Source organism: Ammospiza caudacuta, chromosome 8 (genome assembly GCF_027887145.1).
Source record: "Ammospiza caudacuta isolate bAmmCau1 chromosome 8, bAmmCau1.pri, whole genome shotgun sequence".
In the NCBI taxonomy this organism is placed as follows: domain Eukaryota; kingdom Metazoa; phylum Chordata; class Aves; order Passeriformes; family Passerellidae; genus Ammospiza; species Ammospiza caudacuta.
Window position 1 is genome coordinate 25,168,333 of NC_080600.1, and position 25,666 is coordinate 25,193,998.

A 25,666-nucleotide genomic window follows, 5' to 3' on the forward strand; every position below is an offset into this window, starting at 1 on the left:
TTAAATACACATATTGCAGAAATGCCAATGGCTCCCTCTAAACAAAGCTGGCACTATATTCTCTCAGCACTTCACTACAGCTTGACTTTACCTTCCAGTCTGTACCCATAGCTGTCATTTGCATCCCATTTTGATAATGCATGCCACAAATTCAGCACCTATTACTACCCTATCCATGCCAGTATTTCATGGTATGCTTAAATTTTTCTATCTGTAGGTTCACTCAGATGCCCTCACACCAGTGCAAGAGAGCAAGGTCTTTGAGCTGAGTTACAGAGGAAGCAAAATATGCCACCCAAATATGCTACCTCTAAGACTAATAAAGCAATACTTTTCCCCAAGACACCACAGCTGACAAGTTAACTATAACCCTTGCAGAAAAAAGGTTGTTCTTCACTGATCTCAAAAATTAGTAACTCTAAGGCCAGCAGCTGCTGGCAACAAAATGACCAAGCCATTTTGTCATAATCTCATCATGCCCGGATTTATTAAACATTAAGGAAGGAGGATTTTAGCTGTAAATACCGAAGAACAGACTTAAGCATTCTGACACCTAAGTTATTCTGTTTAATAAAGGGCAGTCATCTTTAGACAATTTATCTTCTGTCTTCTTTTTATTTAACAACCCAACTGCCATTTCAGATGTGCATCAGCTTGTATGGCTAAAGGTAGTGCTGTAAGGACAGCACACTAGCATCAGGTGATTTGGTGTTAGCTGGTGCCCTGATAGTATAGAATCACAGCAACATGATTTCTGCAAGCTTTTGACCACTGAAAATCCCTGAAAAGTACAATCTGACTCCTTCAGGAAAATGGAGATTATTTTTCTCATTAGTTATATTCTACCAATTTGTATAATTTTCTAATTGTCTGCAAAAGTACCTGTGAAAAACAAAGGGGAAAACTGATGAGAACACAGGCTCAACAAGACACAAGAAGAGAACATGCATCCTTACATGCTCTCACAGAACTTCCTAAGGGTGCTGGGCTTCTCCTGGTTGCGCCTTTGTCGGAACCAACGCTGAATGCTGCGCACGTCCCAGTCCAGCTGCTTGGAGAGCCCTTCCAGCCTCTTCTCATCTGGATGCTACAAAACAGAGAAGCACAAAAATTATTTTCTAGCTCAACTGCATTAGCACTTTAAATTCAGAACCACTGAAACTGACTCTAGCCTTCTTACCAAGGCTGTCAGTCAGACAAATGGATACACAGAAATAAATTCACAGAAATCTCTACTGGCAGATTCCTGTCAGAATACATTTACAATGACAATTAATCTAGAAGGACAGATGCTGTAATGTGATGTGCAGATCCATTACTGATAAAAAACTTTAAAGGCACAATGGGATTGAAACTTGCTTGAGACTTGGAAGTGAAGTTTAGCAGCCATAAAATGCCACGCATTTCTGGAGCAGTGGCTCTTACAAACACCCCACTGCCTGCCACACACTAATACCTGCTCCACTCTCCTACATCAGGATCTTTGTCCTATGGACTCTTGCACTAGGGAAGATGGTTTGACTGACACACAAAGAAGATAAATCCCATGTTTCTGCACAATAATGTTAAAAAATGAGGTCGCTAAACAAAGTGGCAACTTCAAAAGGCAAATCACCTTGGCAACAGGGAGACATTTTCTGGAATTGTTTTCTGTAAAATTAAATACACACAAATATTCTCCAAAGCAGAAAATGTAGAAGTCTCACACCATTAGCATGGGTGCAAACCAGTGCAGAGGTAAGGCAAAAGAAAATTAGTTTGTCTTTAATTTGAAGAGCAGTACAGGACAAATCTCCAATCATAGAGCAATTCTACATGTACAGTGAAGCATATGTACTTTTTATGTATTTCTCCTGATCACATAGTTTTTTTTAAATAAACAGAAAAATGCACAATCTGTTTTCTGGAACTTTAGCTTTATTTCTGCAAATCAGTTACATATATTGAATGAAGTACAAGAGCCCTTACAAAAAAGAGCCTTAAATTTTTAACTGTTGCAAGACACAAACATGCAAGATTTCTGTTAGGCTGAAATTTTGTCCATCAGCCTCCAAGAAAACACAGGAAAGAGAGAGAAATGAAAGGATGAGACAAGAGAAGGTTGAAGTTGGATGAATTTGGCATCCATCTCAAAGTTTTCTAGTCTACCAAAGTATCTACTAGTTTTTCAATGGAAGGTTAAGAAAAGCAATTTCTGTAACCTTAGAAAAATGAAATGTTTGATGCAGCTCTTGGGAGTTTCACTAGAGAGAACTGCTGTATAGGATTCAAAAAAGGCAGGGAGCTAAATTGGACACTTTCTCTGAGAGCAGCTTCCAGATTCTTGCAGGAAAGAAGATACTTCTGTTTGGAGCTCTTCATCTCACAGGTATTTCAGGCCCTGTGTCATACTACCAGTTTTTATGACAAAATATTAAAAACAAACAAATAAACAACCGCACAACTAACAAAACCTAACCATTCTTCCTTCAGCAGAGTCTGTATGAGAGTATATCCTGAAGCTTTCAGAAACAAGGCACACACAATTCCCTCCCTGAAAACAGGACAAAAGTCACAGCAAGTGATCTCTGGGTAGGGTAGGACACACAAGCAAGACAGATCCACAGCCTATTTCACTGTCTGTGACACTGAACCCAGTTTTATCCTCTATGACTTTAATACTCTCTGTTTACACTGCTGCCCAGCTGCAGTCTGGAGCCAAGCTGGGAATGGAAAGCTCCTGCAGAAAAATTTGGGATGCTTGAAAAGCATGGACAGAACAACAAACAGGGTGAGGTGTCATATGGTGAGAGATGTAGAGACAGATATGTAAGTTGTGGGGGGAAATCTTGTACAAGAAAGATATGCAAGCTGTAAATAAAACATTTTTCAGTCAGTTTCTCCCCACTTTTCTATGTTGTTCTCCTTTAGCTGGGACACCAGCAAAACAGGCCTTTCCCTAGAAGGGATAGCTTTGAAGTTTCATGGAAAACTCGGTATCAATATTACTGGCTTAAAATGAACCCTTTTTTTCTAAAAACCCCAACAATTTTTCAAAAATTGACACAAAATAGATAAGAAGCAAAAACAGAGAAGAAGCAAAAAAATGTAGGTGGCCATATGGCATCTACAAAGTTTCTGTGACAATTTTTTATTGAAAACTTACATGAGACATCATAAAGGGATACAAAACCACGCAAGCTGGCATTAATGACATCCCCAATATCTAAATTTCTGATTTGAGGTGCAAAAATGCAGCGCTGCATCTGTTAGCCTTGCTTTGTTCAGAGATAGTTTACAGGTCCACAAACCACTTCACAAGGTAAATATTTTAGTCAGACACAATACCTTTGTAATAGCTGTGAAAACCTTCTCCAAGATAGCATTAGGTTGAGCTTTCTGTGGTCCATTGGCTTGGACTTTAAGGCCTAAGGCACATGGTTTAGCAATGAACCTGTGAGAAACAGAAAAATGAGAGAAGAAAACATTCAGTTATTTACTTCATTACTGTTACCAATCAATGGCATGTGGTAAATGGCAAACATTATAACCCTGCCAACAACAACAATACTTAGTTTTACAGCTCAAAAGCAAGCTCATATAGGCAATTACATCATAAAGTAAGGAATATCACTTTGAAAGATGAAAGAAACTCCTGGAACACATGAAACAGAGGATTTTCTTTCATGTTGTAAAGAAAGAGATTAGAACAAAAGCATAAGAAGAATGCCTCCTAGAGAAGCATCAACTAAAGAGAAGAGCAGGACAGCTTGAGGAGCATATAATATTATCCTCCAAATACAGCCTTTTAAAAAATCTGTTTCCAAAGTAGCTACTGCCTCAGGACTCCTTTGGCACAATGGAATTTCAGAATCCTGAAAGACAGGAAGCACTTAAGCTGCCCAGTCAATACAATTTCCTAAAAGCATAAAATTTACATGGTACAGAGACACAAGCAATACTCTTCTGCTGAAGTATGAGGCTGTCCAAAATCCTAACACCAATCCATAAGTTCTCAGAGACATTTTAGAGTTGAATTGTGTAGTTTGCATATAGTCAACGACCACCACTCTACTCACAAAAAATTAAATTATTTCTAACTACAAGTCTAAATCTGGAATTCCCATGAAAGCTAAAAGCACTGTATAGGAATCCCATTCATCTCTGAACACTATGAACCTCTGCTATCTTTGAGCTATATAACTCATTACTTCACTTAAACAGCTTCTCTTTCCCTAAGCTTCATTCGCCAGCAAGGACCAAAACAACACTTGGTACTTAAATGGTTCCACATTTATCCAGCTGCATGACCACAAGCTACAAAAAATCCCAGAATTCTTATGCACACACAAGCCCCATTTTAAGCCCTGTTATGAGCTACAACTGCTGTTTCTGCCATGTTTAAGACAGCACTGATGATTAAAGGGAATTAAGTCCTAATCAATGTGATAGTGGTTACAGCAATAGCATTTGGTAAACAAAGATGGGTGATGCCAGACCACCTTATTTTCTTGGAGAAAAATTCTTGATACATTGACACAAATCCATATGAAAGATAATTCTGTACCCTGAAATTATATTGGTGATTGACTGAGAGGACAAATATTCAAAAAACACATGCAATGTTATCAGTGATCTCACTATTTGCTCCTAGCGTGTTACAGAAGAAAAAAACCCTTCATACTCTGTAAAACTTTGGTGGCAATCTAAATTGCGGATTGTAACCATCATGCTACCTCTATAGCATCAACCAAATTAAAGGCATTGCATCAGGTGCAAATTCAGAGCTTTGATGAATCCAGTTTCACTACTAAGATCAAGAAGACAATTCAGTCTTCTGCTCATGAAAAAGAAGCATGTAAGCTCTGCACATGTTAGGTGTAAATACAGTTTAACCAAGCCACATTGGAAACTTGTATGTTAGTTAAAGTATAAACTGACAAAAGAAGTGAGAATTGCATTCTTAATTTCAAAACATAACCAAAGCAGTGCCGGTAATTGCTGCTAGCTGATAACCAAAAAGATAGCTGAAGAAGCCAATGCAATTTGATTTCAGAAGTTTACTTTACTAAAGAATCTAAACCACTTCATAATGTAGGGCTCAGAATATTAGCATCTATGTCCTTATTTTGTATCAAAAAGCTGTAAAACAGACAGAAATTCAAGTCTTTAATAATAAAGACAATAAAAACATTTTCCTGAAGAGTAAGCCATAGAGCTAGACAAGAGTCAATCCTTAAAGAGACAATAAAGCCAATGTCAATCACTATTAAAGCTAATTTTACTAAGCCGTTAGAGGAAACATTTAAAAGTAGAGGGGCAGGGGAATGCTGTAGGCAGAGTGGAAACAAATAAAAGAAACAGAAGACAACTGCAGCAGCTTTATGCATTCACAGAGGAAACCAAGCTCAGCCTCCATTATCAACAGCAAAATCAAGAAACAGTTATTAAATAACCACAAAAATCAAAATAAAAATTGTTTCAGATGGAGTTTCTGTCCACTTCTTAAGTCAGTCTCCTCTGAAATGAGACATGATTTAGGACTTCTGTGTTTATTTGGAGGGTATGAGGGGTTTTATTTTTTTGCTTGGGGGTTTTGCTGTTGTTTTGTGTGTTCACTATTCTTTTAACAAAATACATCTTGCAACCTCTGTTTTGCTTTTCTCCTTCTCCTGAGTGAAGGAATGTAATAGCCATGGTATAACTCCAATAGAGAGGCAGTTCCCTAAACATACTAATTTAAAAAGAAAAAAGCAGATAAAAAGTCCCAGTTAGAAAAAAATTCAACAAGACATAATTCAAACATGTTTCGTGCTGAGCTGATATTAATTTAAATCTAAGCCAGCCAGCTAGGTTTGCTTAAATTATATTAAAATTACATGTGATGTTAATGAATAGCCTAGGTAAATCCAGGACAAAGCACAGACCCAGTGGGGTTTTTTTAACCTTAAAATTATACTATAGATGTTACACCCATTACCTAAAACAAAACACATTTCCTCACACAAACATGAGCTTTTCTGCTTTTGTTGCTTATGTTTGTCACGTGCATGGGAGCAATGGACACGTGACTTAAAGCAGAGCTTGTCCACAGTACACAGCTGCAAGACCCAGGATTATCTTGGCCAGCTATGTCAGTGATGAAGGGACAGGCAAAGCTACAAAAAACCCACAAAGGTCCCACCAGGACACTCAAGAAAAAGCAGTTTTAACTGAAACATTTTAGACACCTGCAATACTGAGCAGGTTTGAGCACTAATTCAAGTATGCATGAGCCAAGCTTTGTCCATGTGACTGCTTTTGGCAGAACTCATAAAATGTGAGATTTTTTTTTCATAGAGAAACCCAACCAAATCAAGATATACTTTAGAGTATAAAAATGTTTTTCAAGGCTACAATAGTAGAGTTCAAAGTCATTTAAAGTAGAATTCATTTAACAGGGTCCAAATTTCACAGATGCCATAAAAAGCTTAATTAACATGATATTCTTCTGTAAGAATTTAAATTTATTCATAAGTAAAAAAAAATAATTAATGTTTGATACATGTACAAACTGAATGTTTTGCCAAATGCTGCACTTCTTAAAAGCACTGTTCATTTTTTCCATTTCTGCTAACACTGTAGTATTCAATCCCCTAAATAGTCTTGGTGAATCCCATGGGACCATTTATTGCATAAGGTACTGCAATTAAGAGGGAGCAATTATTGTGAAAGAGTAAGGAGAGTGGAACTGAGTATATTGCCAGCTTTTCTTTGTTAAACACAGAAATCTGAACAAACACCACACCAATATCTCCTTTTCAATGGATTTCAGTACAGCTGAATTGCAAACTGGTATTCAACTACACAGAAATTTAATGACAAATTCAACAGAACCAAAATCAAAACAAGGGTGGTTGATACAGAGGAAAAACGGTGTTTTATACTTCTGCACTTAAAACTGGCACATCTAAAATAAGTCATCATCAAAGGGAAGGATCTGCAAGAGTCCTAACAGATCCCAAACCCAGCAATAACTGGCAATGTAAGTTTAGACTATTATTATTATTATTGTTGTTGTTGTTGTTGTTGCTGTTGTTGATGATGATGATGATGATGATGTTGTTGTTGTTATTTTTTAGCTACATGTCATCCCACACATTAGTAAACCCTTTTTTTCCCCTTGCAGTATTTTCAGCACACAAAGTTTCTTCCCTCACTTAAGTAACTTTATTTTGTGGCCAACTTCAATACAGAAGCCCACTCAGAAATTTTCATTAGTGCAAGTGAGAAAAGCTAAGCCAGTGCATATTTCACACTTTCCTAAAATATCTTGGTTAATCACAGCTTAAATCAGTCACTTTTGTCATTCATTTTTATCAAAAGTAGGTCACATTATGGACCAAGAGACATGACTAATGGCCTGTTATTACATAGCATCCATCCCCTAACTAACAATTTATTTTCTGATAAGATACCTCAGCATGGCACAAAGGATCTGCACAAAATCACCCTGGAGACTGCTCCTACATGACCTCTGCCAACAGATGAAACATATCATGAAGCAAACAGGCAGGACCTAAGCTATGACATCCCCATGTACCTTGAGAATATGCAGGGGTTTTTTAGCCTTTCATGTCCACAAAAGCATTTGAGTTAATTACTTGTCAATGCACAATGAGAGCTGAGTCTCCTCTTTCTGAGCTGAGGATGCATCTATGTACAGCAATTAGAAAAAACTGTGGTGAATGTGAACGTGTGCAGCACATCTCTGAGTCACCCCAAGTACAACTAGAGGATCTCCAGGGATACCACACTCTAGATAAGTGGTAGGCTCTGATTACATACATTCAGTATCTCTGTGAAACAGGTAAAAATCCTCAGACATTGGCATAGTTCAAGTGATGCTTGCATGAAAGTCTGCTCATTTTGCTAACACAAGCCAGCCGTGAACTCCAAAAAACCCCCCCCAAAAAACCAAGCAAACTATTCCTTGCCAATCAAATATGTCCATAAAATCTCAGTTTCCTATCAGTACACTTAAAGATATCAGGGCAGGGAGTTAAACCAGCAAAAATTCCTCTCTGTGCTAAAGATGTACACAGATCTGTTAAGAGGAGTCTGGCTCCTTTTTTGAAAGAGTGATGCAGAGCAAATTTTCCCAGCTCATTTACTTTATGCTCACTAAACACAGATTATTCCAGGGATTTATGACTGCAATTGTCTCACTTGTTGGACATTGCTTGCTGCTTTTGAACAGAAACAATCTAAATTTGCTCAAAGGATCAGTAAAAGCAGAAGAGGCTTGTTTCTGAGCAGATGCTCAACCGATTTACTGCCACAACACTCAAAAAGAATTACCGAATTTGTTATTTTGGTATAGCTGACCTACATAACTCAGAAGTTACTTGTATTAGCAATAATTAAAATAATTAATTTTAATTATTAAATCCAGAAAAATCTCCATAGTTCTAGAACAAAATCAGTAGATAAACAGGGTTATCACTTCAGCATACCTATCCCAGCAGCGGTTTTGGCTTTATGTTTCACAATAATTTATGTTACAGAAGATCCAATAAGACACAATATATTTCAGCTTTCAGACTTACTGTTAGTACAGAGTAAAACCACATAATTTTAAGTAAATAAAACAAATTATCCTCATCACTCAACAGCATTATTAGGACAAGCTTTATCCTAACAGAGTTACTATTAAGAAACACAAGTAATATGACTGACCCATACCTTTCTTTCAATCACCGTCAAACGGTTTCATCTTTGCAATGGATTTCTCACATTTATATTTTCCTGCCTTTTTGAATGAAAATACACATCTCAAGGACACATTTCCTCATGGTGCAAAGTTAAAAATACTCCCATTTTCTGAAGATTTTGATCCAGTAATAAAAACCATCACCAGTAAGATTTGGCTTGAGCTACCTTTGCATACCTGCTAGCTCCCATCACAAGCTGCAGGCCAGACCCCACTGATCACTAACCCAATTCCAGACCCTATTCACTCATGGTGCTAATCCTTTGTGCCCCACAGAGTTGGAAAATCTATTTCATCCTTTCTGCAGGTTAGTTCATAATGGGACTGACTCATGCAGGAGGTGTTCTGCCACCACTATGGGACTACTCCAGCCCAGCCTCTACCAGCAGTTTCCAGTCCAGTTGCTTTTCCAGTCCATATGTTACTACAAAAATGAGGAAAAAAAAAGGCCAGTACTTTACAAACAGAAATAGTCCTTTTTTTCCAAATATGTAAGCAATTTTTAAAAATATATATGTACGCATTAAGTTTTAAGCATTTCAGTTTCTCCTTAAACTGTTAGAGTGAAATCAAGGGAAACTACATGCTCCAGAATAGCAACTGCACAAATGCAGACAAAGGTCACAAATAAATATTTTTGCAGCCAGCTGTCTAATGCTTTCTTTCTTTGTAATGTCTAAAAATAAAGTTTAGTCACTCTGTAACTTTCCAAGCACAGATCAGAGAGAGGGAGAAGGAATGGAAATGGTGATAGACTCCAGTCCCCCCACCTCTAACCCATGGTGCCTTCTCTCAGCTGCCCTCCACCACCATCACCAAGGCAGTAGATGGTATGGATGATACAATTCTGAAGATATCACTCTCAGCCTTTTTGCATTAAAATCAGGACACACAAGTCAGGGTCAATGGTAAAATTCAGGCTCCAAAATTGTAGCTCACTGCTAAAAAGGTCAGTGAAGCAAAAATATTCTCCCAACTTCTAGAAAGTTGTGGCTTAGGGACTATTTAGACCAAAAAAGGCATCTTTGCACATAGCAGTCCCCAAAGGGCTGACCCTTCCTCCCCAGGCTGCACTCGTAGCTCATTGAGCTTGTGAAAACTTTCCACGGTCTATGGCAGAGCTCTCCAGTGCAAATTCAGACTCCGTGAGGAGAACCATCCCCCTTCATTTTGAACACATTGCTGGCCAGTTTTGGTTTTGCTTTTTCTTTTCTTGCACTGGGTAAAAATGAACAGTCAATCCCAAAGCATCCTTTGCCCCTCCTGACACTATAGATTCGTCCTCTCCTCTGCCACTTCTAAAATAGAGAGCTGGTAAGTCACTTCATTTCAGCAAGTGTGGGATGACCAAAACAAAGAACCAACCATAAAACATATGAAAAGACACATGGTCCAAATGGGATTTGATTCTAGACAGGGAAAAGGGCAGGAAGACAGCACAAAAAGAAATTAGAGACTGACAAGTTAATTTTTAAATTGCAGTAGGTTAGCCTAACAAAATGACACTGTTCTAATCCCCCAGGCCCTGCAGCATCTTTGACTTTGTTCACATCTTTAACTTGTGAAAAAAAAAAAAATCAAAAATTGTGACTGATCCCCCTGTCTACAGTAAAGGAACAGCCAAGGCATGCCATCCACTGCCCTCTAGAAAGTCAATGCTACTCCTCCAGGTTCCCCCATGGTAGGTCTCAGCCTGATCAGCACATGCTAAATTGTCTCATCAAGGTCCCCTTACATTCTAATGTATTTGCCTTCTGATCTATTTACTACCAGAAGGCCAAATAAAGAAGGATGTTGTAAAAAAACCCTAGCAATCACTAACAACAAACAGTCTAAAGACCTTACCAAGTCACAGAACGGAACTTGAAGAGTTCAGCAACAACTTCCTGGAAAATATTAACAAGTATCAGAAATGCTGGGAAATTATACTGTTCACCAAGAACAGAAACTTATTAAGTTATATCAGGTTAGAAAACATTTTTTTCAAAGCAGAGAAGATAAATAATGCTTTATATTCAATAGAACATTAAAAAATAATTAAGTCCCTAAAATATTTCAGGGCTTGAGGGGCACAAGGATCCTGCCCTGCTCCATGGATTATGGAACCAGGCCCTGAGCAAAGGCAGGAGTTGCAAGAAAAGTAAAGCCCAAACCTCTGTCTGCTCCAAGTGTGCATTTGTGTTCGAGCAAATGACCCAGCCTGCATGACTTGAAGGCATGCTCTGCTCCTGAACGCTGGCATTACACCACCTGGCAGTGCCACAAACTTAAGAAAAGCACACACAACAAAGGATTTCAATATTTTCAAGCTTTCTCTTTGTCCTTGTGTGAGTTCAGCTTCTGTACTGCTGGTGGGCTGTCATGGCATAAGACAGAGAATTTCAATATGTGCCGGAATGTGATGGGCAAACCACTTCCTCTGGTGCAAATCCTATTTTTCCCCACCTCAGGAGGCAGGGCATGTTTCAGGAACTTTCCTGCTCTGAGTAGAGTGCTCACACTAAATCTTTATTCTGTTCCCTTTGAAGAGGGAATAGGTCATGGATTCCTCCCTGCAGGACAGTTGTACTTCTGTAAGTACTGGAAATAGGGATGGTTGGTGTGGCTTGGAGGTTAAGCTTTGATTCCAAGAGCTAAGTCACAAAATCATGAAATCTTTTGCAGGAGCTTCAAGAGGAACCCATTTTCATTCTGGCTGGCAGGTATTAACCACAAAAAATGATCACAACAGTATTAATTCACTGCATTTTCTGTATGTATATGAACACAAATACATATGGTACACTGAAACAAGCATACATATATAAAATATGTAATAGCATATATTTTTATATATTTGTGCATGCGTACTTTTCATATATGTGTGTATATACAATCAAACTTCAGTATAGTGTCTGACTACTAAAATACCAGAATTAGAGCCTTATTTCTTTCCAGACACTTTACACAAACTCAGAACAAAACCCAGTTCCTATCTGGTACAACAATCTAGTTCCTCAGTTTATTTCTAATTAGCTACCAATACAAAAAGGTAAGAGATACACGCAGATATTCAGGAAGCCTATTCTTAAAGAAGCATACAGCCAAACATCACAATAAATTATTTCCCCTGTTTTATTCTTAAATTGGTATTACTTAAGAAAATAAGGACTGTTCAAAATTTGCAGAGAGAATGTGGCAGGCTGCTCTGAGCCATTTCTACTGCCCAGGCACCACACCCTCAGCAAGGGCAGCCACCTGAAGTGCTTGGGCTCCCTCTCCCTCACTTGTCCCTTTCTGCCACTTTTACTGCAGCCACAGAAGAAGCAGATTTGTGCTTCCAGAAATTGAAGACTATCACTGCACACCAGCCCAGAAGAACATGGAGTTTTCAGCTGGATCAATGATCTGATCCAGTTCACTCTATCAACACAGCATCACTAAACTGAGACACTGGGAACTTTGAAGGTGAACCCTCTAGACGCTCAAGTTAAGCCATCACAGGACCATACTGAGATTCTGCTTTGGAAATTTAATTTTGTATTTCTTACATTGTATTCTCTTCTGAGAAAAAAAGATTTTTAAAACATATTAGGATACCTATAATACAAAAGATTTACTATATTTTTTTCCAAAATAAGTGCTTCAGCAAAATATTTATTAAAATACCTGTACAAGTGCTCACACCTAAAATCTCAAAAACTAGCTCAGGTGAACCCCTTTTAAGAAGTAGTTTCCACCTGCATTGTATGATCATTAAATACCATATGGACTGATCAAAACATTCAACAAAGAGAAGAAGTGACTACACTTCACTAGCTTCCAAGTGTTCCTGTATATTTTCACCTTTCTATTCTATTACTGAATATTCTTAAAGCCTTCTTGTTTAATTGCCAGGTCAACAGGACACTGTTTCAGAAAGGCAGGGAAGCAATCTGGCAGGCAGCTGCAGCTCTGTATGCAGAAGTGCAGAACACCCAACCTTCCACATGAGTTTACTGACCCTCTGACCTTGTCTTGGGGAGTTGGGGAAACTATGTTTGAAATGCACAGCCTTATGTTTTCTGCCTTCCACACTAAGGCTGTCGCAAAGCAAACCTGCCATCACAGGCAAACAATGAGTCTTGCACACAAAAAGCTCAAAACACAGCTGACAGGCATCTCATTGTAGCCCTAATGCGTGATAAACAATCAGTGATCGGACCAAACAGTGCAAGAACAATTCCCATTAACAAATAATAGGATTTGTTAGCGGATCACCCAAACGACACTTTGGAAACAACTCCCTGGGCTGCTGCAGCCAGAAACCTCAGCCAGGGAAGGGAGCCACGGGCAGGATGCAGTGGTGAGCTGCATGCACAGCTGTCAGCCATCTGGAGGAGCTCACCCTGCAGCAGCAATGCTGGCCCACCAGCTTTGACAGCATTTGAACATGCTGCAGCACGCGTCAAATGAAAGAAAATAAGTCATCTCATGTCTTGGGTATTTCTGAGTGATTTACACTTTGGATCCATAAGCAAGTGCATTCTCTACAGCAAAACACACAAGAAACTGTTGGAATCATATTTTCTTTTAGCTCATTACAAGATTTTTGTCAGCAACTTTGCACACTACAATTTCAAACAACACCTGGCTACAGGACACGTGACTAAAACATGGTTCCCTAAGAGTATTGCAATATAAACGCCCATCTCTACCAGCAGAAGTTGAAGGAAAAAAAAAATTGGGCAGGTGGGTATTTGAGGAAGCCTGAGCTGACACTGTAACATTGTTCCCCAGTGGATGAGATTAGGTGCCTCAAATAAGTGATGCTAAGATAGTAACAGAAAAAGTGCTTTTTACTATTAAGAATTTGAAAAAAATAAGAAGAAGGGTGCCTTGTGCTGAAAAGTAGACAGAGCACCTATCTGCCTTGGCTGGTCACAAAATATGTGGAAGATAAACAGTTACTCAAAACCTTCAAGTGGCAAGTATTTGTTACTCTTTGTATTCCTGCTTAGGGTGCCATAATCCTTTTCATCTCCTTTGGATCATTAGAACTGTCTTGCTTATTTATTTGTTTTTAAACACACCACAATGTGTGCTGCTTGAGATGCAAACCACAACTGGGAACCCATACAAGTTTTATAATTATAGAAGATTTTTACAGAATTGTAGATTGTCAGTTACATTTTTTTTAATGGCAAGAAACATCATTTCTAAGGTTAGTCACTGAAGAATTCTTGTTTAAGAGTATAACTAAAAAGGAAAAAAATCCTTTACAACAACTCTGACGGCAATGTCTGGGTGCAGTCTGAGCAAAGCAGCAGTGTGTACATGCTTCTGAAAGCTTGCCCAACCACCAAAACCCTCCCAGCAGAAGACACAAACACACTGCCTTGTTGGGGATGAGCTCTTCACAGGTCTTCAGAGCTCTTCCCACTGCTCTGGGTAAACTGAGCATTCTGGTGCACATGGACAATAATTATGTGGCAGCTCAGCCCAAAAAGCACAAAGTCTCTGTTTGTTACCTACTCTGTTCATCTGACAACCCAAATGGAAGTGACAGCCAGTCAGCAGGGCAGTGCTGCTGACTGACACATAGGGCTGGCTAAGGGAGGAGCTTCCACAAAGCCTACAGAACCTCCCCTGGTCCAACACCACCATGGCTTTGCTCTTTCCCCAGCACTGTGGTCCCCTCCTTGCCAGCTGAGAGCTGCAAACTCTAGCCCTTCCAAGAGCCTCTCCAGCTGGCACCAACCAACACTGGAACCACAGCAGTGCCGTGAGAGAGCAGAGATCACAAGCAAACAGTGAGAAACTGCAAAGCAGCATGAAGCCATATTCCAAGGCCATTGCCTACAGCACAACGAAAGAGAGCCTCCAGGCAGAGAGCTAGGAAGCTAGGATGTAACCAGCAAGGATGGGTTTATGCAGTCTCCTGACACCACTTCAGCAGGATCTCACAGCATCTTCAGGAACAAAACTCAGTTTCCTGGTTTTCAGTAGGTTATGGTTTTCCTGTAGCAGATGCAAACAGCTCAAAAACCAAACCAGTTATTAAGAAATGCAGAAAAGGTAAAAATCCCTTGTTGGGCTGGCAAACCCCAGAGCCATGCATCAGTTAACCAGGCACTCTAGAAGGAATCTCTAATCAAAAGGAAGAAAAACATTATCCACAAATCTGTTCAGCAACTGAATATCCCCCTTCAAATGTCTGTTGTCATGTTTATTCAGAGCATCTGGAGGATCAAAGCTCTGGTCAAAGCCTGTCATGAATCCCCATGCTGCTGCAGAATTTAGTACTAATCCCTGGTGCTTCATTGCTAAATAAGGAAAGAAAAATAAACAAACAAGCAAACCAAGCAAAGGCCAGGGCAAGTGCTATAAATAGATATAAGAAAGCCAAATTATTAGTTTAGAGATGCTATCAAAAAATTTAAAACAAAAGTCTTTCAGCCCCCTTTAGCTTTGTGTGCAAAGCAGTACCATAGCTCCTATGCAAAGTAAGAGTGAGTGTATTTCACATACACAGTAATATTGCAGGCAGAACAAAAAGCCAAGCATGGAATGCCACACACGAGAGGATCGAGCAGCAGGGCAGAAAGCAGCAAATCCCACAGAAATCCACCAGAAGTAGGTGACTTCCCTTACTTCCTCACCACACGTGCATATTTCATGACACATTACACTATATACAATGATGACAAAATTTTATGTTTTAACACACCAAATTTGAACATTCAAAATCAATGCAGCTGTTCACATAGGGGAAAAAAAAGCTCTTCTATAGCAGCAGATTTATAATTGAGTCTGTCTGCACAGCCATGCAGATTGAAAAAACTAGGTCAAATCTTTTGCTAGTCAACCTCGCTGCCATTCCTCCCCAGCCCTCCTCCCCCTTTAGATTTCAGCAGTTATTGAAGGAATCAATTAACAGACCTGTCATGCAGGTCTCAAATTGCTTCTGCCTGGTACATATCAGCGAGGTCATCTGTGCAACTACAGATGGAAGGGAAAAAAAATTAAATCATTATAGTCTTTCCTATTCACAAATCCTAATCCTAGAGCACATGTACTACTCAATGCTGCTAGGGTCCATTAGCAATCAAATAAATGATGCATGTCAGAAAATAGATGTAGAAGGAAAGGGGCAAGAGAAAGACAAATATAGGCTAGAAAGAAGCAAAAATAGAGGAATTGCTGTGCTTTCACTTTTGCTGTGCTTGCAGCAAAACCATAATAGCATCTGCTGCTTTTAATGACATCTTGCTAGTGTATTTTGTACAGCTTCCTGGTGAACAGTTTTAGAAATCTCATAAATATTTCCATTTCAACACTAGATTTCAAAGAGAAACTATTATACTAGGTTTATATCTACTCACCACCCTGAGAATTGTTTAAACAATTCTTGTCTGGAAAAAAGGACTCACACTGGAATTCATACATTCACTGTCACAAAGGCATTAAGTGGGTTTTTAAATCTTCACAAAATGTAGGGACTAAGACAATCCAACTGCAGCTTACTCATTTTTAGTCATTTCTCTCCTTCTGTTGCAGAGACAGAAGGGACTCTATTTCATTATCATAAAAAAAAAATGCCATTTTGTATCAGGCAAATACTAAAACAAATCACTCTTGAACCCTATTTCCACCACATGCAATGTGCTACCGGACAAGTTTGTGCAAGAAGGTGAAGAAATCAACTTCCTGACTTACTGCAGTGATGGCCAGCCTAACAGGTTTGGCAAGGCTCGTACCACAGCCTGCACATGGGTGAATGCCACAGCACTGCTGACTGGCAGCTGAAGGCTGGGGTGGACCAGCCCCAGCTCTTACTGGCAAGCACCTCCTCAAACCATGTGGTGCCAGCAGCCTTGTGTGCTGTGCTGATGGTGCCTGCCGTGCCAGGGACACTGGGACAGCAGCCAAAGGGCTCCAGAGGTGGCAAAGCAAGTGCTGGGGCAGAGGGGAGGGTGCTGCTGCCAGGCAGGAGTGCCTCGCTCATTTCCTTTGGTGGAAAAGAATGACCAGTGTGCAATGTGACACGTGCAGATCCGGCTGGCAAAATTCACAACCAATCCTGAGCCCTTTTAGTTCAATTCAATGGAAATCATCATAATTTCACTTTCCACACAGGTGCTGTGCAGAGTTTATGTTGTGCTGCTGAAGCCATTCTCTCCCACCAGCAAACCCAGGACTATCCCAGACCACCCAGAAAAGCCATTTGGAGCACAGTATACAGCTGAGTAGCAGACTACACAGACTGCATCCTAAATTCTAGAATGTGCCCAGGGAGCCTTTGTCTTTGATATTTTTTTTTCACTTTTACCATTCCTGCCTTTGGCAAAATTCCTTTGAAGCTAAGCCTATGCTGCACGTAACTCATCTAAACCAGCCCCATTTAGCCCTTCTTTCTGAGTAGCATCTTATCTATAGCAGTTACAGATGAACTTTCATTGTCTTGAATAATTTTTCATCCTTAACTCAGCAAGCCATAAACAATTATTGCCTCAATACCTTAGATAAACTATGGAAATCCTGAGGAAAATGTTTGGGCTCTCTTTTGGGCTGATTAGTTCATGTTTGTTTCACCAGGTTTTTTGACAGTGACACATTTAGAAGAGGGAAGCATCTTGGACCTGAACCCAGAAAGACATTCAGAATGTGAACCCTCTGTTGAATGTATACTGGATCAGAGGGTAAGCAAAGAAATGGCAAGGATGGAATTCTTGAGGTAGATATGAGGAGTTGACAAAGTAAAGTAGGAAAAACAAGCATTTGCAAGAGAAATATGAAATTAAAACCATTCTGGAACCACTACATTGACAGGTAGCAACATTTGGCATATTTACTCAGTTTTGAAGCCTGTACTTTAATGCTCAGTATTTCTACTTGAGCTGTGTTCATGCATGATGGTCTAAAACAGATCTTTTGCTTCTAGAAAAATGCAAAGCTCATTTTGTGTTAATCCTCTGAACAGTGGTGAGATAGTATGTCTGCATTTACCTAAATACTTCCTTCATTTGTCTTTTGTTTTAAATACTGCCCCACAATGAGAAACACTGAGATTCAAAAAGGTGTTTTTTCACTATCCTAATCAATAGATAAATTGTACAATAATTTGTGAAACTTCATTTGCATTAGTATGGGGTTTTTTTTCCCCACAAATCAATCAGAAACTGGTGCTGTTCTTTAATGATGTCTAGCAGATCAACACTCTCAGCTAGGTTTGTTCCTATATGATGCCAAGTTTATTTTTGCTTCTAAAATAGTAGCTGAAATCATAAAAACTAAGCTGGAAATTGCTTTCTCCTTCATTTATTAAAAAAGCTACTCAAACTAATGTTTTATGCAATTTACAATAGCTCTCAAAACCATTCAAACTATTTAAAGAAGGCAAATTTTTTCAATTGTTTAAATTCCTTGTGTTAGATCATTAATGTATCTTATGATTGATAGTCTAATGACAAACTTAACAGAAGATCTCCTTTATGAAACAAGTGTTTCTCAAAATCCCCAAATAAAGTTTGCAGATTTTTTTCCCTAAGCCTCAGTTATTGGGAAAATATCTGCAAGTCTTTCAGAGAACAGCTCAAGTCCTTTATTGGGTTCTTGCCATAGGAACATCTGCTCAGTCTATAAATTAATTGCTGAAAACATCTTGTACTTCTAGATGATCCAGGCAATCATAACTGTTCTGGGTTACTAGAGAACATTACCATTTTTCTCACACACACAGATACCATCCCCCCTTACAGCACACCATAAAACACGAACAATTCTTTGGCACTATTCTTAATGTCATAAAAGAAACTTTGTCTGCTAATTAAGTCATAGAAGTAGCACACTATTAGGTTCCCCAGATGATTTAAGCAGTACTTTTGTGCTGTGATAGCTTGTGAACGTTAAGGATGCCTTGTCTAGCTGATTGGAAATGTTCTTTATCTTAAAATCAAGAATCCTTTTATCAGTCTTGGTTTGCCAACAGCAGAGTTTGTCAGACAGTTGCAATGTGCAAAGCAGAGTTCACTTTAGACAAGTAACAATAGCAATATTTCCCTCTGTCACACATGGCCCACCAGACTCAAATTTCACCTACTTGCTTCGTACTCAAGGTCTACCATTGTTCTTGGCTATACTGAGGTTTGTCACCTCAGCTGTAAATCCTCTGTTCTTGGAACTCTCAACTCACCAATCAGAAATTGTCTCATTTAAACACTATTTTTAACCTCTACAGATGCAAGCCACTTTCCCCAATGACACTTAACACAAATCTCCTTTATTTCCTTTCAGCTACCTTTCAGACCACTTCCTGGTCTCACTGACCACCCAGCACAGGGTTCTGCTGAATGACAAGGACCCAATCTACCACTAAGATCTTCCAGAAATAACAGTACCTACATTTGCCAACCAACCTGGAAGGTTATTAATTTACTTATTTTGGAAAGTAAAGAAAGGGCGTTGTCCCTCCCAAATAACAGATTTCTAGATGTCATCAGAAGAGCTAAATATACACCAGTCCATAATCATTTTGACCCAGCTGGCATCTCTTAGTTGTCATCGGTCTTCATTAATGATTTTGCAAGAAGGTGGGTGTGGTGCCTGGGCATGCTACACCTTCCAACGTGGGACCAGACTGCAATGATACAAACACTATGGCTTTCTTACTGCCAAAAAAAAAAAAAAAAAAAAAGGTAAAATTTAAATTCTTCTGAAGAATTTTCAGGTCTGTTTCATGTTTTGTTAACAACTTGAGGAAGACAAGACATACATACATCAAGATTCTTCCTTGCCTAGGATATGTGTGTTCTCATATTCCTTTGAATTTAGAAGCATATCTGAAGGGAATAGTTGCAAACACATTGTTTCTGGTGACACAAACAAACAGGCATGCCTGGTTACACCACAGTCCACCCAGGTGCACACACTTACGTCACAGTCATGTTTTCCCCCCACACAAGGTATCTTTAGTCCCACTCCCCTCTCCCACTCTCCCTAAGACACCTGTGTGCTCCTTCCAGTTCTACTTCTCTGCCCCATTCCTACCTCTGGTCCTCAACCTCTTTCATTAACCATTTTTACCTAGCAAGTACAGGAAGAGTTTGGTGAGTAATTAGTTCTCTAAATTTTGAATTCCAAGTAAGCAACAAAAGTGTCAAGATATTGAAGAGCAGCAGATTGTCACACCACAAGTCATGTGGCTGCTGCACTGCATCTCCACAAAAATTATCTGCATTACTCACACTCATGAGGGGGTTGACTTGTCGTGATCCGTCATCTGAGATGCAAATATTTATTGATGGCACAGAAGTATTCCAACTTCTGCTTTTATAACTCATTCTTTTAATGCTGTTAAGAGGGTTTGGAATGCCAAATTCACTCAGCTTGTTCTGCAGTAGGACCAAAAGAACTTGCATTTTATCATTATTTTGTTTATACCATAAATAATCCAGCTGCAGAAGAAAGATCTAAACCTAGAACTACAAACTCACAGCTGAAGCACACTCCACTCGTGCGCTATTGTCATAAATAAACTCTAAGAGTAACAAGTCCTTAATTAAAATTACAACAATTACAAGAGAATAACTTTGTAAGTATTTTTTCTTTTGTGTCCTAGATAACATTCAGGTGTCCAAAAGCATTATTACAATCCATATTTTTAGTGAGTTACAAAATTTATTTCTTTTTAGCCAAATAAAGAGGACACATCCCTTTGGTATAGAGCACTGCCACACACAGCAGCCCTCCTCCACTCACAGGTCTTCATGCCAAGCATTATCCCATGCCAAATGTAGAACAGCATCAGCATTTCCTTCTGCTGGTTTTTCACTTTTACACAGCCTTATTAGACACAGGCAGTGATGCAACCATCGTATTATTGTTCAGACCTTTCTCAACGGTTCAAATGCATTAAGTTCCCTTTATAGACCTGCATCAGAAAACACCCCCTCAAAACAGGCAAATAATCAACTCTACTATTACTACTGTTGCTATTACTATGCTTTCAATACAATTTCTGAGGTAAGAAATGAGAAAGGAAAATGTGTATGACTCTTCTGGGAACACTGTAAATGGATAAGCAAGGTGATACCATTAAAATTAAAATAGCCTGACAGTTTGCATTTTGCAACTATGAAGTGTTCCTTTTCTTTCTTTTAAGTAATAAGCTAGAAAATTTCCAGGCAAGACAATAGTCAAGAAGGTGTTAAGAAGCAAAAACAAAAAATTAACTGTTCAGTGGCTGTTAGAGCTTAGAGCTTCTCACTCTGCAAAAAACTTTTTGCTATCAGTGATAGTTCTCACTAAAAATTTTTTAGAAGCAATAAGCAGGTACTGTAGTTATCCCCATATCATAAAAAAAGGACCCCAGGCCCCATGATAGATTACTCAAAATAATCAGAAAACACAAGCACACTAAATTTTAGTCCTCTACTTGACTATAATATTCAAATTTAGACCTCCTGAGATGAGGAGCCTCACTCTTTCAATGTCAACAGCAAAACCAGACCAAAGTACTTTTCATCACTCTCCCACAGGCCAGCAGTGTGGAGGGTCAGAAGGATGCCATGTTCACTCCTGTGATTAAGTTTCTTGGTTGGTAACCACTCTTCTGAAGGAAAAGCTGAGAGGGAGCTTTTGCCAAGCCTTCAGCTGAAGAAAGCTCAGTGGATGGAGGCTGAAAGAAAATACAGGGTGGATCCAATGAACGCACTGTTCATTATGCAAGTGCACTCATTCAGAGGCCTCTTTATGTCATTCAGTATAAACAAATACCTGCAAGCAGGCGCAGGCAAGGCAAAAAAAGCCTTGTTGTGAAGCAGAGTGGCAGACTTATTGAGAAAGTGATGGAGGTCATCATTACAACCTATTTTAATATCAACTTGTACACACAACCTGTTGTACTCCCTAAATCACAAAATCATCACATGTGGAACAAACATTGTCATCATCATAAGGATGACACTTTTTCTGTTTGTACTCAGAGCTCTCAATAGCTGCTGATATTGTTACTGTGGCAGTGACTACAGTTTCCATAGAATGCCTGGGTTTATTTATATATACATATATATAGGTATAGAGATAAAGTTGCTTTGCTTCATAATAACTAAAACAGCAACCTAATTACTAGATTAGATTACTATATTACTAAAATCCCATGGATACAAATGACCAGGCATGATGTCATAAAACTTCTGGTCTTTCACAGAAGTAGTAAGCTGATAAAACTCAGCAAAAGTTGATTTCTAATTTATATTGGCAGAAGATCAGACTCAGGACATTTGAGTAAATAAATTATATTGAAGTGTAATGCAGATCCTCAAATCAGTTCAACCACCCTCAAAGACACTGCAATTTACACCTCCTGCAGACCTTACTGTTTGCAAATAACCTGATAAGACTGTGTGACAAAACTCTTTATGCATGTAATACATGTTTCACAAAATTAATGCTCTTTTTACATTAAAATTAATCTAGGAAAACAAATGCTAATGTTGGAAGACCAACAACTAGCCTGATGTATGGAATGCAGGATGTTTCACAGTAAACTCTATGAAGTCATTGGGATGGGAGCATGAAAACTCCTGATCCTCATTTTTTGATGTATGATTTAGGATTTACCAGTCCATGTGCACCAGGCAGGCCTAAAGCTTTGCAAGAGATTCACAGAAGCCCCAGGTGACATTAATACAAGTCTGAAAAAGAAGATAAGATGCACGTGGTAATATTTGGATTCTAAGGACTGTTTTTATATATGAAGATGAACTAATCTCACTTTTTATTTGAAATTTCTACATGTGAACAAGAAGGTAAGATGTTGGATACTAATGCCTTGGCTCTCCATTCCAACAAGCCTTCCCCAAGACAGAAACCCATAGCCACAAATAAACGAAAAAGTCAAACAAAACCCATAATATCACCTTCCTATTGTGGTCAAGGTTTCAAGTCAGCCATGGGTATTCAAGGGAAGCAGAGTCCTATGCATATTGTACACAAAACCCTGGATATGGAGGACTGAAATCCCAGAATCACTTTATGGCCTAGCTGGCAATGTCCTTGCTTTGACAGATACCTCCTCTCTGTATATAGCTTCTCAATGTGCTGTGCTCTAGTCTGAGAGCTGGAAGAGGATGGCAGATTATTTAGCAGATGTCATTTTCTTAGTCAATGCACTTGGGTTATTTTCAAACCATTTTAAAAAAATATTTCCTGGTACAGATCCAGGACTTTACAGAAAAAAAAAATGTGAAAGAAGCTATGGTTTCTTCCTGATAAGCACATGAAGGGTTTTCAGTTGGGGATGACCAACACATTGGTTTTTCCACCAAACTGAGAAAGACCCTTGATAAAATTAGGATCAGTTTGAAACTCTTGAGAACCCTTAAAAATAAGTTCCTTCAAGGTAAATTTGAAGTTTTCTTTCCTTTGAGGCAACTCATTTAAGAGGTTTGTTGTTAGTATTTAAAGCTCTAAACCACTCAGGTGTTACACCTGGATTATTGGGGAAGCAAGGCAAAACACAGGGAACACTCCTGTGATGGATAAAAGCAGCTGGGCTCTCTTCAAACCTCAGAGGCAGCTCTCAGAGGAAGAGTGAGCAAGATGAAGTAGTGTCCTATTTCTGCCAGCACACTCTTCATCTTTGCAACTGAAGGTAAATGTCAGGCTAGAGATTCAAACTATTGCCATCTCTAACAAACCATCAGCCTATTTGCAAAAAAACAACCTGTTGAGAGGCAATTTTACACATTACCTATTAAGGGGTAATTTTTTCCTCTGATAAAACACAAAACAAACAGGAAAACACAATTAAACTTTCTGTGTATCGTGGATGATACAAACTGGTTAACTCTGGTGAGAATAGAATGTGTGATTCTGGAGGCTGGTAATGCTACAGAGATCTCATTTTTATCTCTACATCCTTGCCTTGTAACCAAATCTATTTATCAGTGTTGGCTGAAAGTCAGGACATCTGCTCCTGATGAAATTTTGACATTTCTAACTTTGCATTTCATTCCAAACTGGAAGAAAATCAAGTATTTTTCATGTTTCCTGTAAATGCTCTAGAAAATAACAATTCCAGATTAGCACACATGACAGTACCTCTAACTGGGAGGAAAGATATGTTTCTTCTGTCAAGTATCACTGTTTCATTATCACCCCAAAAAGTGACATTTCGAAATATCTCATTTTCTAGAGTAGTCAGTATTTTACATCCACACCTTACACCTATTTTTTGATGTAAGAATATTAAAAACAAAATAGAAAAAAGCACATTGCATCAGAGTGATATGATGCCACTGTGGCATATAAATTACTCTCTCTCATACACACATACAAATATATTTTCAACTCTGTATTTTATTACCAATATAAAGAATTGGTGAACGTGAGACTAAAGACTGCCTTCTCTCTTTTTTCCCCTAAGTCTGATCTACTCTTATTATCGTGAACAAAGGGAATAAAAGCTTTTCCAGTAAGGCATGTGATTTCTGTTTTCTGTTGTCTAAGCACCTCTTTCTGTGAATTTTTTCAAACCCAAAATTATCTTAAAGATATTGCAGTGTTGAGAACAAACAACTTAAGTGGAACAAAACTAAAATTATCCTCAAAATGGCCTGTTATAATCAAATTTTATGCTGTAGGAGACTCAAAGCATTCCTCCTAGAAGGGGAACAGAATGTGTTTACTTCAAAGCAACTCAGACTTCATTCTGGGTACCTATAAGTTAATTCCTGTCTTAGGTAGAGGAGATCCACATCTATTTCTCAGTTTACATCCCATCTCCTCACACACCAGACTACAATAAAAATCAGAAGATCTATCCTACAGAAAATGGAAAATCCAGATGTCCATTCAATCAAATGTTACATGCTCTGCCCTAATTTTCTTCTGTAAACTTCAACTTAATCCTCTCCTATTCAGTTTTCCAACACAGGTTACAAACTTCATGCAGACACAGGTCTCAGGAGTGCCCTGGAGGCCTGCACCTCTGTCATTCTGTGAGGTTTGTGATTTCACACAATCACCAAGGCTGGAAGAGACCACTGGAGATCACCCAGTCTGCTGGATGGTCAATCAGTGCAGGACTATGCCCGTGCTCTCCAAGTACATCCACAACTGCAGCCTCCAGAGCCTCCCTGGGGAACCTGTCACAGTGCTTCACCACCAGCCCAAGAAAAAGTTTGTTTACACAGAATTTCCTGCATATCGATTGCTTGTTGCCTCTTGTCCTTTCACATACATCACTAAGAAGAATCTGTGTCCACCAGCACCCTCAAAACTCCATCTACAGTTCAATTTGTCATCATAACAATGCAATCACTGTTAATTTAGTCCAAGTGTTGTAACGCTGGGAAATGTTTGGTGCCGGAACTACTGAAATATTTTCAGGCTACTCTCTTATCATATCAGTTCTCACCCTCCTCTCATACTACTGTGTGGGAAAAACTGACAGATAAGAATCAACCACTCAATTACCACTCAATTATTGCTTCAATATATACACAACACGTTTCTGCTTGTGGTCTAACCACCTGCATTTCTTTTTCTCAACAGTTTCTTTCCAACATGATGCCCATAACAGGAATTTATTATACCAAACTGGACCTGATAATTTCATCCAGCAGCATGCTTTGGACAACCACAAGTATTGAAGTGGAAAAAGGTAATGGACAAATGCAGAAAAGCTGGTCAACAAGCACATATTCATGACTCACTCATTTCTTAGAACTTTGTTTTCAACAGAAACAACTGGTCTTACAAGATGTAAGGGGATTCTGGTCTTGACAAAGCACTGGTCTCATCTGCTACAGCAGAGCTCAGGAGAGCTGCAGCCCTGATAGTCAGCTGATGAGAGACTGGAACCCTCCAGCTGAACAGGTCTCCTCCTGGTTGAGAAGTACTACCTGAGTTCACCCACCAACCCAAAAATTTCTGAGCTCACTTTCATTTCATGTACATTTAATTTTGTCT

At 39.0% G+C, this 25,666-nt stretch overlaps 1 protein-coding gene across 2 annotated transcripts in view; it reads right to left on the minus strand.

Annotated features, from left to right (window-relative positions):
• Positions 1-25,666, minus strand: part of CERS6 (ceramide synthase 6) — a 91,339-nt gene that overhangs the window by 57,205 nt on the left and 8,468 nt on the right. For both annotated transcript variants that reach the window (XM_058809605.1, XM_058809604.1), the window contains exons 2-3: positions 3,328-3,433; positions 957-1,087 (exon numbers count right to left, since the gene is read on the minus strand). In XM_058809605.1, the coding sequence (XP_058665588.1) occupies positions 957-1,087; positions 3,328-3,433 (237 nt within the window). The remainder of the gene's footprint in view (positions 1-956; positions 1,088-3,327; positions 3,434-25,666) is intronic.